The sequence below is a fragment of the Pezoporus flaviventris genome, unplaced genomic scaffold (assembly GCF_033815535.1).
Source record: "Pezoporus flaviventris isolate CSIRO_AGI_PZ_B2104156 unplaced genomic scaffold, CSIRO_AGI_Pfla_v1 ptg000025l, whole genome shotgun sequence".
NCBI lineage: Eukaryota > Metazoa > Chordata > Aves > Psittaciformes > Psittacidae > Pezoporus > Pezoporus flaviventris.
In genome coordinates this window covers 14262140-14284847 of record NW_026892573.1, presented here as the reverse complement: position 1 = coordinate 14284847, position 22708 = coordinate 14262140, and the positions used below count along the sequence as shown (strand labels likewise).

The 22708-nt window shown below is 40.6% G+C and overlaps 1 protein-coding gene and 1 long non-coding RNA gene across 4 annotated transcripts in view; one reads left to right on the top strand and one right to left on the bottom strand.

The window, feature by feature from the left end:
* Positions 1–22708, top strand: part of MTUS2 (microtubule associated scaffold protein 2) — a 280586-nt gene that overhangs the window by 210086 nt on the left and 47792 nt on the right. For all 3 annotated transcript variants that reach the window (XM_061457570.1, XM_061457571.1, XM_061457569.1), the window contains 3 exons: positions 848–1009; positions 14245–14343; positions 19418–19626. In XM_061457570.1, coding sequence (XP_061313554.1) covers positions 848–1009; positions 14245–14343; positions 19418–19626 — 470 coding nt within the window. The remainder of the gene's footprint in view (positions 1–847; positions 1010–14244; positions 14344–19417; positions 19627–22708) is intronic.
* On the bottom strand, positions 2585–3675 carry LOC133271761 (uncharacterized). Its single transcript, XR_009744242.1, has 2 exons — positions 3591–3675; positions 2585–3453 (listed from the first exon to the last, which is right to left on the bottom strand). It is a non-coding gene; the product is annotated as an uncharacterized LOC133271761 (long non-coding RNA).

Below are 22708 nucleotides of genomic sequence, written 5' to 3'. Positions count from 1 at the left end.
TCTCCACTCATTTTTTTTCAAACGAAATATTCATCCTTCTGCAAATGTTCAAGTCCAGACGCTATAATCTTTTGCTCCTCTTAGGCTTCCTACTCGATAGATAAAGAAGACAGTCCATCTTTGCCTTTTTCCAACGCTAAAAAAAAAAGATTGGTTTCTTTATATCTACAAGGAGCCTACATGTCATTATTCCCCCATAGCAAATGCAGGAGAAAACCAAACCCATTAGAGGTTTTGAAAGAAGTCAATATAAACTGGAAACCTTGGCAACCTGAGGTTCATTATGAGACTATGATTAAAGTGGATGTGAGAGTTAAGGCAGATGTTTTGTTTGTTTGTTTTTCATTTTATTATTCGAATGTCTGAGTGTTGTCTGAGGGCTGTTTGTGGGAAATCCCTTCTGGGTAGGAGAATTTGGTTCCTTGCACCACTGAGCCAGTCTATTGCCCATTACTTAACAACCGGCAACTTCCAAGTGTTAGGGTAACTGTGTAGGGCGACTCCTGTAGCAGCTGCAAAGCCAAAACAACTCGTCCACCCAGATACTTGAAATTCCTTGGTTTCCTTATGAGCCTTGCAGCCAGATACCTTTATGGAGCTAGAGCAAAAAAGCAGGTATTAAGCTTCTGCTAGAGACAGACTCCAACAGCTGCCAAGACTCAATGTTTAAGTTGCTAGGAACTCATTATTTCTACATAACCATGCAGAAAGTTCATGTAACTCAGCCCAAGCCACAAAGAGAATATGGCTTTGTAGATTATAATTGCTGATACAAGCTCAGTTGCATGCCACAGTTCACATACATTTTTTATGAATTTATAATTAGAGCAATTTTGGTTTCCTGCAGGTTCCATCTTTGGAAATGAAGAGCAAACCACTCCTAAGGCACCTGCACCTTCTAAAGATGTTCCCAAGGGGAGCAGCAAGAGCACAGCACAGGTATCGAGCAACACAGCCACTCCACGCAGGAGCTTACTTCCAGCACCAAAAACTGCCACAGCACCTGCTGGTAAGTGCTTCAAACTTGAAACACAACCTGCCAAGAAATGCAGAAAACTCATTATGATGTTGTTTTACTGCTTACTCGCTTAAATGTTACTCTTGGGCACATTGCCCATGTGCTGATTTAGGCTCCCTTTGCTGTGTTAGCTTTCAAACACATTCAACAACACAGCTATAATCTCATTTTGTGAACTGTCTGGAGGTGAAGGCATTTAGTGTCCCTAACTACACGTGCCAGAGATTTAGTGTATATATTACTGGTTCTCACCAAACAGCTTTTGAAAACATTGCAGTGCTTTAGAGACCAAAACATTCCATTGAGCAGATGATTCATTGCTAGGTATGCTTGCAAAGATGGGAATACTGTGCCCTAAATCTAAGCTATTTGTGGTGTTTTCACTCAGAGAGGGAAAAGGAGACAAATAAATGAAAAAAAATATACTCCAGGTCTTGTTTCCAAATTGTTTCCTTGCCAAAGCCCTCCTTCAGCTCAATCCAGCTATGTCTCAGATCAGCCGGCAATAATTCATAGCATCTCACACAAGAAAGTTTACAGTTTTCTGCCAAATGCAGGATTTTCTGTTGAAATACCTGTGCATCTCTCCACTATCTCCTGCTCACACTTGTTTCAAGCTGCCCCTTCCATAGCCTGGCACTTGGACATGGTATATGAACTCAAGCTTGCCTTGTCAATGATGTAGGGGTGTATCTTCTTGGGTAGGACTCACCATTTTAGAGAGAGTAAAGAGCAGTTCATGTTACCTGCCCTTGAGGGCTGCTAACACTGGCCCATCTGCCTGCCCATTCAGTGGGGAGAGATGAGAGTGCCTGTGACACTGAACATCTATCACACACTCAGCACTGGCAATGTAAAGACTTTAGTTTGGGTGTAATGGATGAGTTAAGGCTGTTCAATCATTGCGACTTGTAAGAAAGGTCAATATGATTAGTGGTCATAATGAGAAGTTTAAAAGCATGGCTGTAGATAAACTCTTGCCTGGTAGCAGATGTCGTGTCCTCACCCCAGCTGGCTTCAAGCACTTTCCTTACAACTAGTGGACAGTGTTCTCTACCCTGTTCTAGCTCCTGTCTGTTCCATTGCCTTTCTGTCTAATATGGACCCAGGCTTATCTTTCTGCACTGGGGTGGCCCCTGGATGTCCATCAGCCAAGATCTCAGAGTTCCCTTAGGGTCCTCATGAAAAGCATGGAAGTTCTTCAGGGCCCAAGAAGTATGCTGTAACCACAGCAAGCTCTCGCAGACTACAGTCTCTATGTGCCTCCGTGTTCATTCCTGCTTCCTTATGCCTCACGAGATTCTTCAAGCCCCTCAAGGGGAAGGAACATTAGCAATAATATAAAAACAACAGTAATTTTTAAAAACATAATTAGAGGAGCTTACTGGAGAGACGCCTATGCCTGAACTGGTCATTGAACTCTTGATGTGGCTGCCAAAGTCAATATTGCATCTTTCCATGTGGAGGGGAAGGAATAATGTGGTTTCAAAATTTATATTCCTAGAAAGCACTTCATAGATCACTAAGAAAATGGGGTGCATGAGGTGTAACGTATTTCAGTGAGTGAAACATACTCCACTGTGTTTGCGTAACAGTGGTGAAATGTGAATTTGACTTAAACAGTACCTGGATTTGTTCCACAAGTGGTCTGACACAAAGTAATTATTCAAAGCCAGCATGTTTTTCAGAGAGCTTTTCTATTGCTGCTAGTAAGCTGGAACCTTGGAGCTGTGAGAACCTGAATGTGCCTGAATCTTTCTTCACTCCTGCAGTTTTCATGGCTTTACATATTTTCTCATAGAAACAACCTCTAGTTCCACTTTCATGAATTTTTCCTTGCTTTTCCACTGCCTCATTGTTTCCCATTTCTATTGTCCCCTCTCTCCTAAGATTCTCCTTTAGGATTTTTAAATGCTTTTCTACTTCTGTCCCTAAAATACTGTAGCTTCATGTCTGCCTTTTTAGAGGGAACATTATGCAGAAAGACAAATCAGACTTTCTGATTCAGTGGTTTTTTGTTTATAAAGACAGTTTGGATAGGCCTCTTCATGGTCTTCAGTAAAGAGATGCGTATGCCTGTACAGAATAGTAAGGATTTAAAAAAGAGAGTGCTTCAGTAAGAGTACAGAAATTCCATCAAGTTCAGATTAGATCTAACATTTAGATTTCAAAATAAAGAATTTTGCATAAGTCACCATTCTTATCCAGTCTGGCTCTTATTCATCAGAGTGTTTCATCTCTGTGTATGTCCTACTGGCTTTGATAACATACACTGAAAATGAAACAGGGAAGGAAAAAAATAGTACAAAATAAGAGACAAAGACTTTATGCATTACTAGTTCTGGACACCCAGTTTCAAGATAGTTTAACCTGGTGTGGTGGGATGACCTTGGCTGGACACCAGGTGCACTCCAAGCTTCTCTATCACTAATCAGCTGGACAGGGGGAGAAAAACCAGCAAGGCTGGCTGGTTGCTATAAGTACAGTGTTGTTTGTCTCATATTCTCACTCTCTCCCAGCTGCTGCTGCACAGCAGTTTTCCCCCTTAAGTATGTCATCCCAGAGGTCCTACCAGCATCACTGATGGGCTCAACCTTGGCCAGCTGTCTTTGGAGCTGGCTGGCATTGGCTCTCTCAGACATGGGGGAAGCTTTCAGCAGCTTCTCACACAAGCCACCACAGTAGCCCCTGCTACCTAAACCTTGCCACACAAACCAAACACACCTGGTTAACTTACCATATGCAGAAAAGCAGTTACTGCTATAATCAGTGCCTTAGAGAATCTGGCAGGGAAGATGAAGCTGACACTGTTCTCCTTATGTAGTACAGCTAAGTGAAAGACAAGGGGGGAGGAGGATGTGTTTTTTTGTCCAACACAGACAGGGGTGAGTGTCTCTTACTGTCAGAAAACTGTTTACTTCTATCATCTGTACTCACTCTGTGAAACAGACCCTATCTATGAACAGAAAATACTGATCAAAGGTGATGCTTTTTTGTTTGTTTCTTTCTTTTTCATTTTTTTTTTCCCTTTCCTTTTGAGCTTCCTTTTTTCTCTTCTGGTCCCTAGCTAAGTTATGCCATTTCAGGCTACAGCACTATTTGATTAGTATCAAATTTGCCCCTAGACATCTCCAGCAAAAGCCTTTTTTTCCCCCAGTTAGTAGCATTGGCATGATAAGCTTCAAAGGGCTATTTTAAGTTTCTGCAGAGGAGCAACTCTGGCCGCTGGGCTTCTTTTGTCACAGGCAAGAAGATCTGGGTCTTTTACTACTTGTGCAGCCTCACAGGAACGAGTCCTTGCCGTGGAGATTTCCATTTTGGAGCACTCAAATGAGCTGGAACCATGGTGGTTGATACGCAATCATGCTAATGTGGAGCACAAGATCTATCATAGGCAAGACTAATCAAATGGTTCAGGCTGTCACCTCTGATTTTCCACATGCTCCAAATCTCAGACACACACAGAAGAGCAGAAATCACAACTTGATGTAAAACAATACTGATCAGGCAGTAGGCATCCAGAAAGTGTTTGCCATTACATCAGGGCATAAGTACTGAAGGGAAAAATAATTACTGAGGCTGGCAGAAAGCTAAAGTGAACTTTTAATTTGGAATTTTAATCTAGGAAATTATTTAGTTTTTTAAATAAAAGACTAATTTTTGCTGGATTTTACTCCTCTGGGGACAAAGCTGAACAATAAAAGGCCATAAAGAATTGTGAGAAGTTCTCCAACTTTCTTCCTGTTAAATAACCTTAATTTGCTCATTGTCCTGAGGTTGTCAAGAGATGTTTTCTGTTTCATCACTTAGTTTCAGTGTAGTTTACTTCAGAGCATTTGTTATTGTCTTTGTATAACCCTCCAGGAACCATGTCTACTTCTGTGGGTGCACACAAAGGAAAGCTCTTTGCCCATGCTTCAAGTTTGCCAAAAGTGAGCTTGTAGGTGAGGAGCTGTAATGTGCAGTTAATGTCATGCAGTGTCTGAGTTTATAGGCCTGTTGGAGACAAAGCGGTATAGCTTCTGAATTGGATTTTCTTCCCGCTAGGCTGTAGAGTGCTGTGTTCAGTCCTTGTCTCTGTGGGTGCATGGGTACACAGGTATGCCTGATGCAGGATGTGCTGTGTTCAGGCTTACACTGGAGAGCAGTCAGATTTGTTCTTCTCATTGCAAGGCTGTTAGTCTGACTCTGCTCATGTTTCCTAATCTTTGCCACAGCCAAGTGCAAAACAGGAGTCAGGTTTCAATCCAGCAGCCCACCATGGACTTTCCACACCAGGGATGTGATTTACTCACATGCTTGCTTATGCAAGCCAGAGTAGCAGAGAGACAGGAGGGATGCTGCTAGAGCATGTTAGATCCATCAGAACTGGAAAAGAGTTGAAATTACTCTCTACCATTCTGAGGGGCTCCAGTCACCTGCCCAGCCTCCTCCCAGCAAGGCACCTCTGTTTGTACCAGCAAAGACTGGATGTAGCAGTGTATGAAGACCGTTTCCACCACCTGACTAAGCTTATAGTCTAGTCTTGATAGGGAGACTCAGTAAGGTGAACTAAAACTTGCCTACTTTATTCTGGAAGGAAACTAAATGTATAAAGTAGGGGTACCTGGCTCTGCTATGCAAACAGTCAGAAGGAGATACTGAACAGGCAAGTTTAGGAAGTTGCTGATACGTACAACCAACAGAAGCAAAAGAAACTATGTTAGTCCAATGCTCTGATTTAATTTTTATATGAGCCAAAGTAGCAGTAGATGTATCTGTGGTCAAATGACTTTTTTAAAATTATGGTTTCTCGTTATGCTCAGTATCTGTTGGAAGCAAAAGCGGAAATAAATCAAAGCAGTGATAAAGACAAGGGGTTTTAGCAAGTCTGATACTGTCTCTCTTGCAATAATATATGAATGCTGTCTGTATATCCTAATATGATAGGGAGCCATATAGAATAAAAATCTTCTGGTTTGGTATCTTTTGGACGGTTTTGCACATCTTTTAAATGATGAAGCACAAACCCATCTTTTTAAAAATTGAACTCTATTAAATTGGGAGGAAGATGCTACAGATCAAATGAAGCAAATGGAGAAAGGACAGCAAAGTGTTCATATTGGTTTGGGCTTTCTGATCACAGGCAAACAAAAGCATCTAACAAAAACCCTTTACAATTTTGTCAGAATGGCAGAAAAAGTTCATGGGTGTGCTGAAAAGGCCAGTCCCCAAAAGAATGTCCTGCAGCAGATAGAGGATGTAAAGGTTAAAAGTCTGCATGTGCAGACACTGTAAAAGGACTGTGTTTAATGCCATTGTAAAATGGAAAGAGCAATCACTGGCACAGGCTACAAGTCCGTACTGGGCAACTCTGTCATTGGTGGACATCATAGGGTAGGAGAGAGGTAAAATCAATGTTTCAAATATGTTTGAAGATATGCTAAAAACTAATCCACCACACACACACTCCTTGGGTCACTGACACTGACATGTAACAAAGATGATGAATGTCATGCTTGGGAAGGCAGCCTACCTCATCACTGCAACAGCAGCACCTTCACCAGTGCTCTGGACCGAAGGGTTGAAATGCCTTGAAAACAGTGGAATGAATAAAAGTCTAATATTCTTCCAAACTATTGCATAATGATAATTGCTTGCACAGACAATCCGAACAAGAGAAGAACAACCATGATGTAGGAAGATGGAACAATGGAAAAGACAAATCACTTAAGATGTTCTTCCATGAATCATACAGATTATTTTATATCCAGTGACCATTTTGGATGCCCTTGTATTGAAGGTAGTCTTTGTTCTCACAGGGAATGTAGTTAAAAGAGATCCAGATGCAAGTTTTTGTTGCATGGATGTAGAGAACAACCTTCCCAGTCCTTCAGTTTATGTGCTTGATAAAGGAATGTTTAAGGGAAGACTCAGTGTCAGCAATACATCTCAGAAAGTCTTAGGTGGACTGGGATTTATCCTTATCATGTTTCATCGTGTTCCTAGTTAGCAGCCCAGTTTTTTAATGTGTATTAAGATATCCAGCTCCAGGTTGCCAGGGTAGCCTGGGAAGAAGTAACTCATCTTACAGTCCCTTCTTGGAAAGAGTGGCTTTAGCCTGGTAAGGCTGCTTGTTGTTTACCTCTTATTTGCAGCTGGATCATGAGGAAAACATCTACAAACGGATGGTTGGTGTGCCACATGTTTATCCTCCATCTCAGCCCAGTTTTAACACAGATGAACTAGCAGCGGCCCAGTCTCACCATGGAGTCATGGTTGGAAGGAACTAAACCACCACAGTTTCCTGTTCCTTTTTTGCCCCAGGGCAGGAGACTGCACAAAGGCTGTGACCAAGGAGACAGAGGTGGTTTCCACCATGGATGGAAGCTTTTAGCTATGTATCTTTGTACCACGTACCCCTCCTTGTGCATGGGGGTAAGACCCTGTGCAGAAAGGACTTACAGAGCAAACATACACTATCTTGAAAGTGGAACACATTTTCCCGTAAGAAAAAGTGAATCAATAACATGAACCTAGGGGTGAATTTTGCATTTGAAGAAGTCACCAGTCTCATTCAGTCAAAGTCAGAAGGCCAGGCTGGCCCAATTGCAGAGCTTAAATCAGCCATGTAATAAAGCTTTTGAAAAGCAGGGAAACCACAATGATTCTTTCTGTATATTCTGTGTATTTGTAGAATTATATGATAGATATTCTATGTACAATACTCCTAGCAATCACCTAGTGGTAATTGCTATAGGGCTTGATGTTTCATATGTGCATATAAACACATACTGCATCTGTCCAAGCTCCTGTGCAAGACATTGCAGTTACTAAAGTGCTTAGTGTACTCCACAGTTACAGCTAAAATGTATGGACGCTGTGTATTGTATACAGCATATCTTACAGCAGTAAAAGGAGGAAAAAGTATTTTACAAAAAGAATGGCAGTGATTTCAATATTAATAATATTTGTGAAACAGTGGATTATCAGGTGATGTAAGAATTATATTTGCATTTCGGAGATGCACATAATTTTAACCATGCCTGAATAGTAAATTAGTTCACAAATGAACATATCTATCTATATTAATGAGTGGAAAATAACCAATAAAAATCACATTAAATCTTTCATGTGATAGATGTTACCTGAGAAGATCACTTGTGCTGTAAATTCTCATTATAAAAAAAAAGAGACGACTTCTCAAGAGAGATTATACTCCTGGTATTTCACAGGAAAGTGCCTGACAAATAAATTGGACTACAGGGAATAGAACATGTTTGATTAATGAAAACGGACTCCTATAGCTGCTGCTGTGCAGTAATTCAGATGATAAAAAAATTCTGTCATAGGACAATAGCAGTGGAAGATCGTTGCCACGCAGATTGTTTTGAAGACATGAACTGGTAGCCTTTCAATTGGTCTATGAAAAGATTACACTTGATCAGGTTTCAGTGTGTTGCACAGCCCTTTTTAGTTTGTTATTATACCCCTTTCATGTTTACATGCCTGTCAACATTTAAAAAATAAAAAAAGAGCATACTTGACTAGAAAAAGCGAGTCAGGTCCTTTAATTTCACTTAATCATATTACTTGCCCTGAGAAATACAGTAATAACCTAAGTAATATTTACCATATCTGTTATTATTTTACATTTTGTTTAAAGGTGAAAGCAGGTCTCCACTGGGAACTGTGCCGCTAAGATCCACTTCTGAAAAAACAACTTCCTAGACAGCAAGTTGAACTTAAGTGTACAATGTGTGCTTGTAACAAGACAGACAAGCTGCATACTGGGCTGCACTAGTGAAAGTGTGGCCTGCAGCAACAAAGGTCCTATCCTTATTCACATGTGGCTACTCACAACTTTGTTCATTTTGGGGAATCCTAGGACAAGAACAGTGTAACATACTGGAATTAGAGTAGTAGAGGGCCGCCAAGATGGCCAAGAAAGTGTGGCACATGACAGGACAAGTCAGGAGAGGAGATTGGGAGATCTGGTTTTGTTCAGAGGAGGCAAAGGGAGATGTGTTTTCTAGTGCTCTGGACTCTTTTGCACATTCAGGAGGAGTGACTCATGAGCAGAAATGTCTAGCTAAAAGATAGGTCTGTGCTGGGGAGCTGAGTGCATGGCTCCCACAAAGTCAACAGAACTTGCATGCAGTTCAGGAAGTGAAAAGAAAGTATGGTTCAATCATTGTATTTAAAGATTTGAGAAGTGGTTTACATCTGATCAGCTCTGCATAATTTTATTCTGTTCAAGTAATACACCTTCCTCTATGGTTTCATCTCTGTTTTTGTTTAGCCACATCCTTCTCTCACAACATAGAAACCAACTGAAAATTCAGCTTGGTATCTCTAAACCCTCCTGTCTTGAAACTTTGGTTCACCTTCAGCGTACTAAGGCTCCTCTAGACTTCCTTGTTTGTGCCTGCAGTCCTCCTCCGAATTCCTGAGCATCAGGTTGTTGCTTGTTTCAGACCTCAGCTCTGTCCACCAGAGTAGACTGGTCACCCAATGGTCTATGAAATCAGAGAGCTAAAGGATTTTGTATTTTCTGTGTTGTGGGGTTTGAGGGGTGCGTGTTACAGCATACTTATCTCAGCATGGTTGTTATTCTTCTTTAATATTTACCTCATATAAAAGTGACTGGTTTTCCCCGTTAGAAACTTCCTAATTTGAGAGCAATGACAATAGCAATAAGGAATTCATTTGTGCAGTTTATTTCTACTTGGCTCATTAAATTAAAGACAATCAAAAACATTGTTCAAAAAATCTAACCCAGTCAATTCTTGTGCTTTTACATGTACCAGTAGATTATAAGTAACAGGGAAGGCTGTTAAATGCAATCAGTCAAGATGAAAAATGAAGTCGGTGTTATTACAGCTCTCGCTAGCAAGTTTAAAAGGTAAAATGTACTTGTTTTAATCAGCTTCCGCAAAATCCAGACAACACAACCTCAGAGGCGGAGGGATGAGCTAAGATCAGCTAAGACAGGAAAAGCAAGAACCAATGCTCTTGCAGGGATGAAGGGAGGAGATCCTCCAGCCACTTTGTTACCCTTTGTAAATGTTTTTCATTAAAAGAATAGTGAATATGCAGTGGGTTACACTCAGGTTGTTGCTGTACTGAACATAGGGATGTGTAGAACTACTCTGTCCTGGGACCCAGTCTAAAACATGGTGTAGCACAACTGTGTGAGGAAGCAACAATAAAATGTCATGGGATACATGTGAAATGGCATGAAGAGGTTGTTTTAACTCTGCATCTAAAGTTGGATGTTCTGAATTGCCCTGAGATTTTTTATTCAGTCCAAAGAATGTTTTGTCAGGTTTATTTTTGCCTTTAGTGTTTTGTTTTTTTTTAACACCAGATAAAGAGACCTTCCTTTTTAACACAGAAAGAGAGCAATCACTTTCAGATGAGTCAATGGAATAATCCTTGTCCTTCTTTTTTTCTTATCAGATTGACTTTGAATTTAAAACAAGCACAAAGGGAAAAGCACAAGAGTTAGCAGTTTCTACTTCAACAAATACGTGGTCTTTCTTCTACATCTACTTATTTATTCAAAGTCTTTCAGTGTCTTACAGATCACAGGCAGTGGAGAGTCTCTGGAGAGAATTAGACTGCTCTTACTGTACAGAATACATATTGTCAGCTTTGCTCATCTTGTCTCAAACAATGTGTGCAACTAGTTGAGTATCAAGGGGAAAGGCAGAAGAAAGCTCAAAGTGGTTCTTTGTGAGTGATTGAAAACACTTCCTTGGGTTTATTTAAACTTGCAGACTGCATTAGTTAACTTGGAAAATACGCTTGAGAACAGCTGGAATCCAACTGAATGCAGCCAGTCCCACTGAATTGTTAATGATGTCTACAGCATATTGGGATTTGTTTTGGAGAAAATACCCAATGCGTAATTTGTTAGCATGTTTTCAGTCTGAAGTGTGAAACTAAATCGAAGCCTACCCCACTGTCCTGCCTTTTAAAGACTCAGAAAGGTACAGGCAAATACAAGTGCTCATTCTGCAGCAGGTCTTGAGAAGATGTTTCAGATAAGGCATCTTTAGCTCTGGTTCTTAGGCTAACATTCAGCAACGATGGGGGAATGAAGAAGTGGTTTCGTTTGTCTGCTGTTTCTCCAGGTGATGGATTTAACACGTCTGGAGTGTTTTGCCTTGTATTTCTACTGATTTTGACTTTTCTCCTTTTGTTTGGTTTGAAGCAGGCTATGTGTGTTGTTTACAGAACTGTGCATTTGAATGCATTTTCTAAAGCAATTGCTGTAACCACACTAGTAGAAACAAGAGCAATTACTGATGCTCACAGCTATCTTATGGCCTGAAATATCCATTACTATATACAGGTACAGTTTTTAAAAGAGAGGAAACATTGGGAGATTTGTAACCTTAGATGGAATGTAAATTCATATGAAAGTTAGTAGTTTGTGGCTTTTATTCTTGGCTACTGGAAAGGCTTCTCCTTGCTCCATGAGCTCCAATAGAGGAAGGCATTGGCAGAATCTTGCAAGCTGTTTCTGGAAGCCTGGAAGTTAGTAGTTCTTCCTGCTCTGCCAGGAGCCTTGTGTGGAGAGGCTCAGTGCTAAGAGCTTTGATTACACAGCCTGCAGGTATAAAAAGTGATGTATGGGCATTTAGCACAGAGCTAACTGGAATTACACATTTCAAGCCTGTGGGCAATAACACTAAGAATTTGAAGTAAATTTTGTTCCAGGTTAGAGTTAATGTACCTTTTAAAAGACAAATTTAGAACAAAATTAAAACAGTTTGCAGGTTCAAGAAATATACACCTGTGGTGCCTAATTTCCTTTCATAATCTCATTTTACATTTTTTTGTGGTTTTATGAGTGCATGCACAACACCTTTTAATATTACAAAATGCATATGACAGTCAAAGTATTATTTGACACATTCAGTTGTAATAGCAACTGAAATGTCTGTCTTGTTTCCTGAGTTACAGTGGAGCATCAGACTTTGTATGTACATTATAACCTTTGAGTTACTCCTAGTACACCTCAAGGTAGAAAAGACTGAACTACATAATCTCCTGCTGTGCATACCCTGTGGTACAGCATTATGCTGATCATCATGCCAGTGCTCCCCTACAGATCTTTTTAAACTTAAAATTCTAGAATTCTGCGAAATGACAAATTCAGAGCCCAAACTCCTCTCATTTAAAAATTAATTTTCCCTACAGGAACTTCCCTTGAAATCAGCATGTTCTCTGAATGTTTCCCTTTTAAACAACCAGCAGTCGTTGTTTCAAAAGAGTAGAAGAATAAACCCACCTTTTAGAAAAACATTCGGAACAAGCTCTTATTTGAGGTCTGATGCCAGGGACGGCTCTTCCCTTAAGATATCCCTGTGGGTGATGAGCTTAGCAGAATGATAATAGTTTGTTCCTGTGGACTGTCTTTTCTTTTGCCTGCTGCATGCTTCCTAAATCCCTCTCTGCTAAGGAAGGCCACAAAGAGGCCACCAGGACCTTTCTACATATGAAGGAGAAGCTGAATAACCACTAGCTCCACATGCAATTCTCTCCAGCCCCTTCCCAGGAGGGCTGCACTGTGCATTGGCTTTTCCCTTGCTACACAACCCTTCCTCGCTTCCCCAGTTGCTGCATTGATGCCCCTACCAGACCTCAGGAGCCCTCCTAATCCTGTAAACTGAAGAAGGGCAGTTATCCTCATTTTCTGCCCTTGTTATTAGTCCTACTCTCCTGTCCTTGCACCTTTGTTCTGCTGATGTCCCACTTCCCAGGGCTCATGTCCCCATGCAGCCACCTCTCCCACGTGGCACCATCTGCACCTGCATGCAAGTCTCACTGCTCTCTGCAGACCTCCCCTTGCCCTCTGCAGAATGGTGGTGATTGCTGGATTCTTTGCTTCTTTGCTCTGTTTTCTTTAACTGACCTCTAACTGGAGAATTGTTCCTCATTTTGTGCTTAAGGCTAACAGCCTGAACTAATTCCCCAGGTATTCCTCACTGAAAATGCCTCAAAACAAAAGTATTTATATGCCTCTTGTTACCACTGAAAGCATAAGGAAAACTCACTTTCCCTACCATTGTCTGTTCAACATTTGCACAGCAAAATTCATGGAGGAGCTTGGTATATGGGGCATTTGCACATCATATTTTTATTTTGAAAACCACATTAAAAATAAGGCCTCATTGCCATGAAAAAGTAATGCTTGAATTTGTAACTCTATAAATTATACCTTCTTAAACAAGCTCTGGTTTTGTCTCAGAGCTCCCATCTCAGGTTGCTTTCACTTGCTCCGTAGTAATGAAATGCCACCATAAACTTATTTTATGTCCTGCTTTTCAGTAAAATACAGTGTAGTAGGTGGCAGACACAGGAAATTTATATCCTCAGTCACATCGCTGTGAAAAGTATTAATCACAAATAGGACCTGTATCCTCAACATGTCAAATTTACAAACAGCAGAGAAAATTGAGATGGACCAAAGGGAATCAAAGAGGTTCTTAGATGGTCTCCTGTGCCATCCTCCCTCAGATAGTTGGGCTCAGAGCTTGTGTGTGTGTATGTGCTCCTCACAGAGGTACTCTTCAAGCTGGAAGTCACTCTGAATGCTAAGAGACAGTGCTAGAGAATATGAAGCTTGGCTTATGGCGAGTGGCGAATGCTGTGTCCTCAGATCACTGGTTGCAAGTCCTCATGCAGACAAGGTGAAGGTGAATGATGCATCAAAAATAAGCCTAATACTGCAACTGTGACTAGCTGAGGCTTTGGAGAGAACAGAAAGCCAGTCATCCAGCAAGTGTCCCTGAAGATTTTGATCCTGTATAAGTCATCTTTGTGCAGTCCTACTCAGCTTCTCCTCTAGCCCAGGATGAGGATGCACATCAAGGTAAAGGGAACACAGAGCTCAGAACAGATAGAATGGACTACTGTGTAACTCTTTGTGCTTTAATGGCATTTGTGACTCTGCAGATGGCTGGAGAACCAAGTGAGTGTGTAAGGCCTTCTGATCTTCTTTTGTGCTGTGTATGTCAGCTCAGCCACATGCATGCAGTCATGATTGCAGAAGTGGCAGGTTGGCATACAACACAGTACTGGGTAGAATCATTCTGCACGAAGCCCAGGATGTGTATTGGTGAAATAATTATATTTTGCCATTCTGGTGTGTACGTTAGTGACATAGTTCTGTACAATTGCAAACAGAATTATAAAACTGATTTCTTTCTACCTTCTTTTTTTTTCTAAAACAGGTCTGAAGAAAGAAGTACAAAAAGATCAGGATGCTAACAGACCAGCTGTTTCATCCCCTAAGAAATCAGCAGTAACAGCCACCAAGCTCCATTCACCAGGTATTTATGAACCTGAAAGCACTGTTTCAGGCAAGATTTAAACTTGTTGACTTTGCAGCTCTTGTTAACATAGTAAACTCTGAGACCTACTATTGTTAAGTGAAGATTGATTGTGTCCAAGTTTCATTAAGCTCACTGTGAGTACAGCAGGCTTTATCATACCAATGCATGAGCTGAATAGACTTTTGTTTTCTTTGTAACAACTGTGCAATCATCTCCCCTTCAAAACAAAGATTTGTTGCTATTACATATTTAAGGGCACAGGAACATTTTTTTCATCTTTACAAATTTCTTATAGAAAAAGAGAACAGATAGATACAGTGAAATAAAAGAAACCTCAGACAATTACCTGGAGTGATAGGATATTACTCAGAATCATCTTTTACTATTGGGCAGAGGCACTAAATTCCCTGAGCTATTTATATGTATAACTGGAAAGAGTATTATCTATAGAAATAACATTCAGAATGCTATTGGGGCATTGTCAACTTGCTTCTCAATACTGAGCACAAACACAAGGTTTTAGCATTTCCAAATACATTTGTTTATTTACTCAAGTGAAGAGAACTTATTTCTATTTATGTCTGCAAAGTGTACATTAACAAATGTATAAGGTACCTAAAGGCTTCTGTAAGGCTGTCTTTTGGCTGACCTAAACGCTTTTTAAATGAGTGGGCATTGTCCCATTGATTTCATTGTGTTTGCAGTTTTCTTCTGTTCTGTTACCTAGTTTTTCAGACTCAAATAATTTAACTGTCATCTCTACAGCTCTATGGTATTTGATTATGGTGTGTAAAAGTTCGTATTTCTTCATTTGATGGCGAAGTATAAAACATGTAGAGCAGCTCTTTAGATTCTATGACTTGCCTCAAGAGTCTCTTCATGCTTGCTAATTCCAATCCCTGTTCTTCTCCTTCACAAACAACAAAATCAAGAAAATGGAAGGTTAAATTTAATCTTTCCAAGGACCAACAGGACTTAAAATTCTTCTCCTTATGTAGATACGAGATTAAAAAGATGAACTTAGTACTGTCCTCTGAATTTTACTATTTTCTATCTATTTTGCATGTGGTGAGATCACCAAGAAATATACAAATTAAAATTTGTTGTGTAGAGTGCCAGACCAGCAGCTCATCGGGGTTTATAATGGTGGGAGTCCAATTTAACCATCAGCACTGATTGTGGCTGTAACAGCATGTAACAGCAAAGCTGATATGCTTCCACTAGAATTAGAAAGCAAAATGAAACGGGCATATTCGTACTGTGTATTTGTGTTGTCTTAAGGAGGCACACGTTTCCATGGGTGACTTCACGATTTTCATGGCTTAAATTTTTGGCATATCCAATTTATGAAGCCTCAAATGTTTCCTCTTTGTCATGAGAGGTTGAGTACGTACCCTCTCTCATTCAGATTGATTTAGGATTTCTTAAGCTTGGTTGTCTGAAATTCTGGCAGCCTAAAATTGTTTGTCTCTGTAAAGCTCAAATAGGAAAATAAATCTCATCTTCATTTATTTTTTTAGAGTAGCCTTTAGCATTCTTTGAAATAACAACAGCAATAAGAAGGCGATAAAGACAGACAATTTTTCACCCATTTAATATTTCAAAAAGTAATCAAAGCAGTTATTAAACAGACAAGGAGTGAGTGCAGCAGGGACCAGGGGGCAGTAGCATAGGGTTTCCTCCATCAGGATCACAAACTCATGCAGCATTTACACTTTGTGGTAGGAGAGCATGTGTCCACAGGTAACTCCACCACAGCTACATGTGGTTCTCAAATTTCTGAGTGCTGTTTCCAGGTTGCTTTCCCTCTGTGACTTGCCTCCTCACATGCAGTTCCTTTTAATCAGCTCTGGGTTTTGACTGTCAAACAAATTTTTATTAGCCTTGAATCTGATCTTTAGAATTTGGATCAGTCTTCCTGAAGACTTGCAAGAGATACAGAGTCTTCTAAGGGTCTTAATTTTATCTATTCATTCAATACCATTCCTGAAATCTGTGTATAGGAGCAGGAATACCTAGATGCAGGTGCTCTCCTTCCACTCCATTTTAGGATGGTGACATCTGTCACTCTACAGATTGCTTCTTATCAATCCTGTCAAAATAATTTCACTTTCTCTACCAAAATGTCAGAAATTGGACAGTTAAAAGGCAAATAAATTGCATTCCCACCCAAATCCTCATGGACAGTGTTAATTAGGGGTATACACTTGTTATGCCTCTTTAGTTCAAACACTCTGGTAGATAAAAAAGACCTGGGAGTTTTGAAGAGGATCAAAGGTGTTCAGTAATTTCAGTGTGTGCTAGGTCTGCCCCTCTGGTCCCACCATCAGCAAAAAAGGACATTCAGGATCAGGGCCAGCATCATTAATATATACCCTGTTTTGTGCAGAGCAACAGAGGAGAGACATCAATGGCAGAATAAGCTTAGTAAGCTGCTTTTCAGACACAAATGAACCAAGAAATTCAGATTTATCCCTGAGGAGAATAGAACAGTTTAATTTACAAGGACAGCTTATAATACTATGAAGGACAGCATAGAGATGTACACTTCAAATGTTCCAGTGAACAGGAAAGCTAGAAAGATATAAGAAAAAGCAACCTGAAAGGTTTCTGTTTTAATTAAAACTTTATTTCAAGAGCCTACACCCCCTTCTCCCTATGCTTTCTGTTGTAACCTCACCATGCTTTCTTAACAACCCAAGACTTCTATACTAGAAAGACAGACATTCATGGCTCTTGCTTTACTGAATTTCTTATTCTGTGGTAATACCTACTATACAGTTAAGAGCCCCTTTACATGAAAGAAAGAATCAGTAAGAAACTATTGTTCCTTCACAAAAAGGTGTACTGGCTTTAACTGACCCGAGAATGGATAGAGGCAATAGCTGTGCTGGTTGAACTTTCTTAATGAGAAAGTCCTCTCTAATATCCCATATAGTATTATTTAGGTCTTGCAACATCATGAAGTTAGTTTTGCAAAAGCTGACATTCCTCTTTGTAAACCCAAGTCATGGTCACAAAGTTTCACAGGCTGTTTTGCACTTGTGGCTATTTGCAGTTGCAGTATGAGATTCCTGGAGACATAAGCTCTGCTGGAGCTTAGCCTGGAGCCAGAACATAGTCAAGCAAATTAGAAGATATACTCCCAGTGGCTTCACACAAGCTTGGGATCTGAAAAAGTAGGAATATGCTCCTGGTGTATTGCTCTGGCAAAGCCATACTGCTTCCCTGCCTGAACTAGTAAAATTGCCCTAAGGATCCATTTGCACACCCATGCCACAGTCATAAAGATCTAAGGTATCAAAAGTCTATCTGACAAAATTACCACTGGAACAATGCTCTACATCACAAATTGGCTCAAACTCATACTGTCATATCCATCTCTGTGGAAGGATTCTTCTATCTTTTTGGGGAAAGGAATAGGTAGTATCCACGGCAGAAGACTGTCCCCTGTTACATTCATTGCTGAGAATTGGTTGGAGACATTCTTTCTGCACTGTTTTTCAGCACCTGTATATTATGACACCAAAAAAAAAAAAAAAATAGCCTTTTTCTTTTTTTTTTTCAGATTTTTGCATACCCAACCCTTTTTGCTAACACAGAAACGTTCATTTTTCATTTGTATCCAGACCAATATCCACCATCTCTATCAACACATGGGAACACGGGTCTATTTTATCCTTCTTCCAGTTCCTGAGCTAAAAGCCTGGACTAGTGAGAGGAGCTGAGGAAAAGAACCAGAGATTCTTTGCTCATACTTGGGAATGAGCTAAACAGCATCAGCTGAACAGAACTGAGGGTAGCAAAAGGAATCAGTAAGCTGTGCAAAGGTGTTGCCCAGCTGACCATGCTTGCATAGGAGAGTTCACAGAAAGCTAAGAAGGTGCAGACAAAACAGATTGTCCAGGCAGTGGCTTGAGCAACCACACACTACCAGAACATTACCCCTTCTTGCTTCACCCTCATAGCTGATTATATCCAGAGAAATGGACAATTGACTGAAGCAGGATATGAACTTAACACAGGATAAAAGCCTCACTTCTCTGAGGTGGCTTACCATGAGTAAACTTTAGTTATTGCGAATATGCAAATATGAGATTGTATTTGAGCTGATATCCTAAACACAAGCTACACTAGTGGTTTCACATCTTTATACAGGATCAGACTTGCTTCAAGCTAACTTGGAGCATGTCAGAGGAGCCAAAGTCTGCCTGGACCCATTTCTGCAGGCACACCATATAGCAATTCTTGTGTGACCTATGGTGCAGAGAGAGCAGCCATGCAGAGCCAGTGGGGTAATCAGTCAGCCTTACCTAGTCCCTGGCAGCATTTCTATATGTATCTGTTTTGCACTGCAACTTTAGAAGTGTTGTACAGGGGAGAGAAAGGGGAACTGGCAAGGTAGACTACACTAATGTTGATAAAAAAAAAAAAAATAGCTATATCCCAATAGCAAGCGTCCCATGCTGTTTCTGCATTCAGAGAAGGACAGCTGCAGCTCCACATTGTCCCATTTGGAGACAAAAGGAAATCTGCAAAGGCAAAGAAAATCTGGCACCTCTGTCAAGTCACCAAGCTTGGCATTCAGGTGGCCAAAGAAATCATATAGAGAGTGTAAATATCATCCAATTGTTTTCCATATCTACAATAGGATAAAGTGAATATCAACCTGGAAGTGCCCATTTCTCTCACTGTCATTCAAGAGCAGTATCACACATCAAGATGCAGAACTCTATTCTTGTAGATTTCTAACACAGGTGAGATGAAGCCTTCCTCTAACAGTCTCAGCTGTCAGTAAGACACTTAGGAGAGCTCTTCTCAACTCCTAGCAGACCTTCAGGCTCAGATCCTGAGGCAAGATGACTGTTGCAAAGCTTTAATCTTTGGCCCCTAGAGTAATATATTTTACTGTGCTCTTGCTTTTCTGGAAAGTCATTATGTATCTGTGTGAATGTTACAGACCTTTCTTCTCTATTATAAGGTTGAGCCCAAAAGCCTCAGAAATACATAAAGGTCATGTCTATACATATGAAGTAAGTGACCTTGATGGTCTTTTCTTTTTACTCTCTAGGACATCCCAAGCAAAGGCCAACGACCCCAAAGAATGGATTCTCCGCCAAACCAGGAGAGAGTCGAGATGCTGAAAAGCAGTTCATTCAGAGGTTGAAGGAGAAGTGTGATGAGCAGTCCCGACAGTTAAGCATTATCCGAGACGAACTTAGAAGAGCCAGCTGTGGCTTTGATGTCTTTGCTATAACAACACAGCACTTTTTCAGGCAGGTAAGTGCAAGGGACACTTTACCTACTTTACAAAGGTTCTTTGCCTTTATACCAGTCAGTTGCCCAAATTTATTCCACAGTCATTGAAACTTTGTTATTGGAACAAAGAAAATGTAATTTCTTTGCAACAGGTGTTATGAGGACTGTATTCTAATTTGATGCCATATATTTGAAAATCAAAGGTCAGGAACTTGGAAGAGGAATAATGGTCACTGAAACATTTGTCACAAGCACAGAGGGGTTTCAGGATGTTTATAGGAATGAAGCAGATGCAAAAACTTAGAAGTCCCACTCGCTGGCTGCTACAGTTGGAATGGAAAGTGTAACTGAGACATTGGTACTTGTGAACAAACGCAAGAACAATCCATGCATTTAGTCAACTAAAGGTGTTGGATGAAAGAAACGATTTGCTTTCTCACAGTACTTACTTGATCTTCCTGTTCACCATGGATCAGGCACTGTCCCTTTTACTGAGGTGTCAGTCCTGAAGAGGTTAGAATAACATTATCTCAGCATTTAGGAGATTCCATCCATCAGATATCAAAAACATAAATAAAATGTGGTTAATAATTACAGAAGCTTATTTATTCACTAAACCAGAGATAAAATGAAGGATCTGTAGGCACTGCGAGTTTCAAAAGCTGTTTAGTGATCTAGCTGAGCTCTGAGGACAAGACCTGATGCCTGTGCTTTCTGTACCATCCCAGGTTAAGCTGGTGTCCCAACTACTTTTTAAAACAGGCAGACAATCACCACCAGAAGGACCCAAGTTTTGGATGATATTTTTGATTGCCTGTTGGTCTACTTCTGGAAGAGAGAAGTGTAAACTTTCAGTATTAAGTGGGAGAAAGAAAAACAAAAACCAAAACACAGATTCAAACAGTCTTTGCAAATTTTGAAATACTTTATTCAGCTTTTAGGGCTTTTTTATATTAGTGACAAAGGTTACTTTGAGCAAATGACTGTAGCTCACGCTTTTCCCTGTGCAGGAGCTGATGTTGCCATGGGGAGCTTCACTGAGCTGAAAAATAACAGGGAATTTTTAAAACATACTAAGTATTTTAAATACATTCCCAGGGGATTTTCCCCTCTGTTTTTCTTCACTCTTGACATTTCTGGGCTTGATGGGCATTTTTCTTTTCTTTTTTTTTTTTTTTTTTGAGCTGACTGTGGACTCTCCTTGGTTAAAGCAGAGGAAAACAAAAAAGGGCAAAGCAGTGTCTGCTCAGCTTTGTCTATGCATTGTCCACTGGGGAGAGATTTTTCATCTCATGCCTTGTTACAATTTGCTGGAGGAATTTTGGAAGCTTGGGCATATCTCTTCTGTCTCCTCTGGGTATGTTTTAAATGAGAACAGCTGCTGCAGACGAGAATCTCATCCTGTTGGTGCATATTAGATCTGACCTGAAAATGCCTCCTAAGCTGAACACCTCAGGGGACTTTATTTAATAGTGTCCTCTCCAAGTCTTGGTTGGGCATAGCTGTGCCTCATGTTCCCAGCTCCTATCAACTACCAGGCCAGCAGTCATACTCCTCTTGAGTGCCTGGAGGTAAAAAATAATACACCAGTGGAATTTAAGCAGTTTCAGGCTTGAGCAGGACTAGATGTAGATTTTTCTGAGATCCACTGCTGAACTTGCTTACCTGTGCTCAGCCTGAGTGTCAGTCCCTTCTGGGCTGGCCTGGTTGCCCTGAAGTGTATATATATGTGCACATCACCATTCAGTGCAGTGCAAGACACTTGTGTAACGTGGACCTCTGCCAGGTGAAGACACTTCTGGCTTCCCTGGGTGATGAGCTGCACAATCAGTGAGAGCCCAGAAGTTACCCACTGAGAACGGAGGATGTGGTATCTACATGAGGAGTATGGCTGCTGTAGGCTCCATTTTTAGTGAATAGAGGCAGGTGAGTGCTTCCATCACCCTATTTACAGCACCAGAGATCTGAATTTCCACTTGAGGTACTTGCCTGTTTTGACTGAGGCCTCCAGGGAGGCCTAAAGCTGCTACACTTTTAAATTCAATGCTCAAGTTGAGAGCCTGCATGTAGTGGGATGATCTGGGACTACTCAAGGAATTGAGTAATTGGACAGTCTTTTTTCCTGCAACATAAACACAAGCTTCTGAGTTTTTGAGTGTCATTCACAGACACATTCTGTAGACATTCTCTGAGATGGCATTACTGTTTGAAAGCTTGAGCAAAATTGCATTGGCTGGCCCTGAGTTACGGCAGCATGGAAAAGTAATCTTTTCCCATTATAAAAATAATACAATTGTGTGTGTTTGTTCCTGAAAAGCCTGAAGGCAAAATGGTTGAGGTCTGAGTAGTGCCGCAGTTTGGCGAGGGAATAATGCTTGTTCAGGAAAAAGGTGGGGTTTTATTCCAGACAAGTTTGGGGTGGATTTGTCCAACTGGCTGTTATACTCTGCTTAGCAGAGGGCCTAATCCTACTATGGCGATAGGGAGCCTCTTTGGGCTGATAGTCATCCATAGCCTAATTTAGTGTGTATATATACTTACACCACACAAAAATAATGCCCAAAACATAGATTTTTGTCTGAATTAGAGCTGAATTCTGTTGGAAAATGCATTCCCAAACAGCAAGGCTTGGTCTGTGTTAAAATCAACCCAAGGACCAGTGTTTTACACAGAGGTAGGAGTCTCCCCATGCCCATAGCTCTCTTGTCTTGCTCACACTGCTTATGTTTTCCTTCCAAAGCTGAGGAAAGCACCAATGCAAGTGATCCAGCAGACATGCTTAGCTGAAGAAGGAGAGGGTCAATATGTGGCAAAGGGTGTTGGCCCTCACCAGCAGTTTGAGTTCTTTCCAAATTTAAGCACTTGCTGTAGCAACTTTTAGGTTACATGACAATTTTTTTTTTTTGAGTTTTGTTGGATTTGTTTTCAGGCTGTCCAGGCCACTATGGAATGGTATCCTGGAATCATCTCTGTCACTTTAAAATGCTCTTAATAGTGAGATTCATGTAATAGGCATCAAGGAGTATACAACATGAAGCAGTACTTACTACAGACCCGTTAAATGCCAGCTAAACCAATTCACTATCTCGGGGGAAAAGCCTAT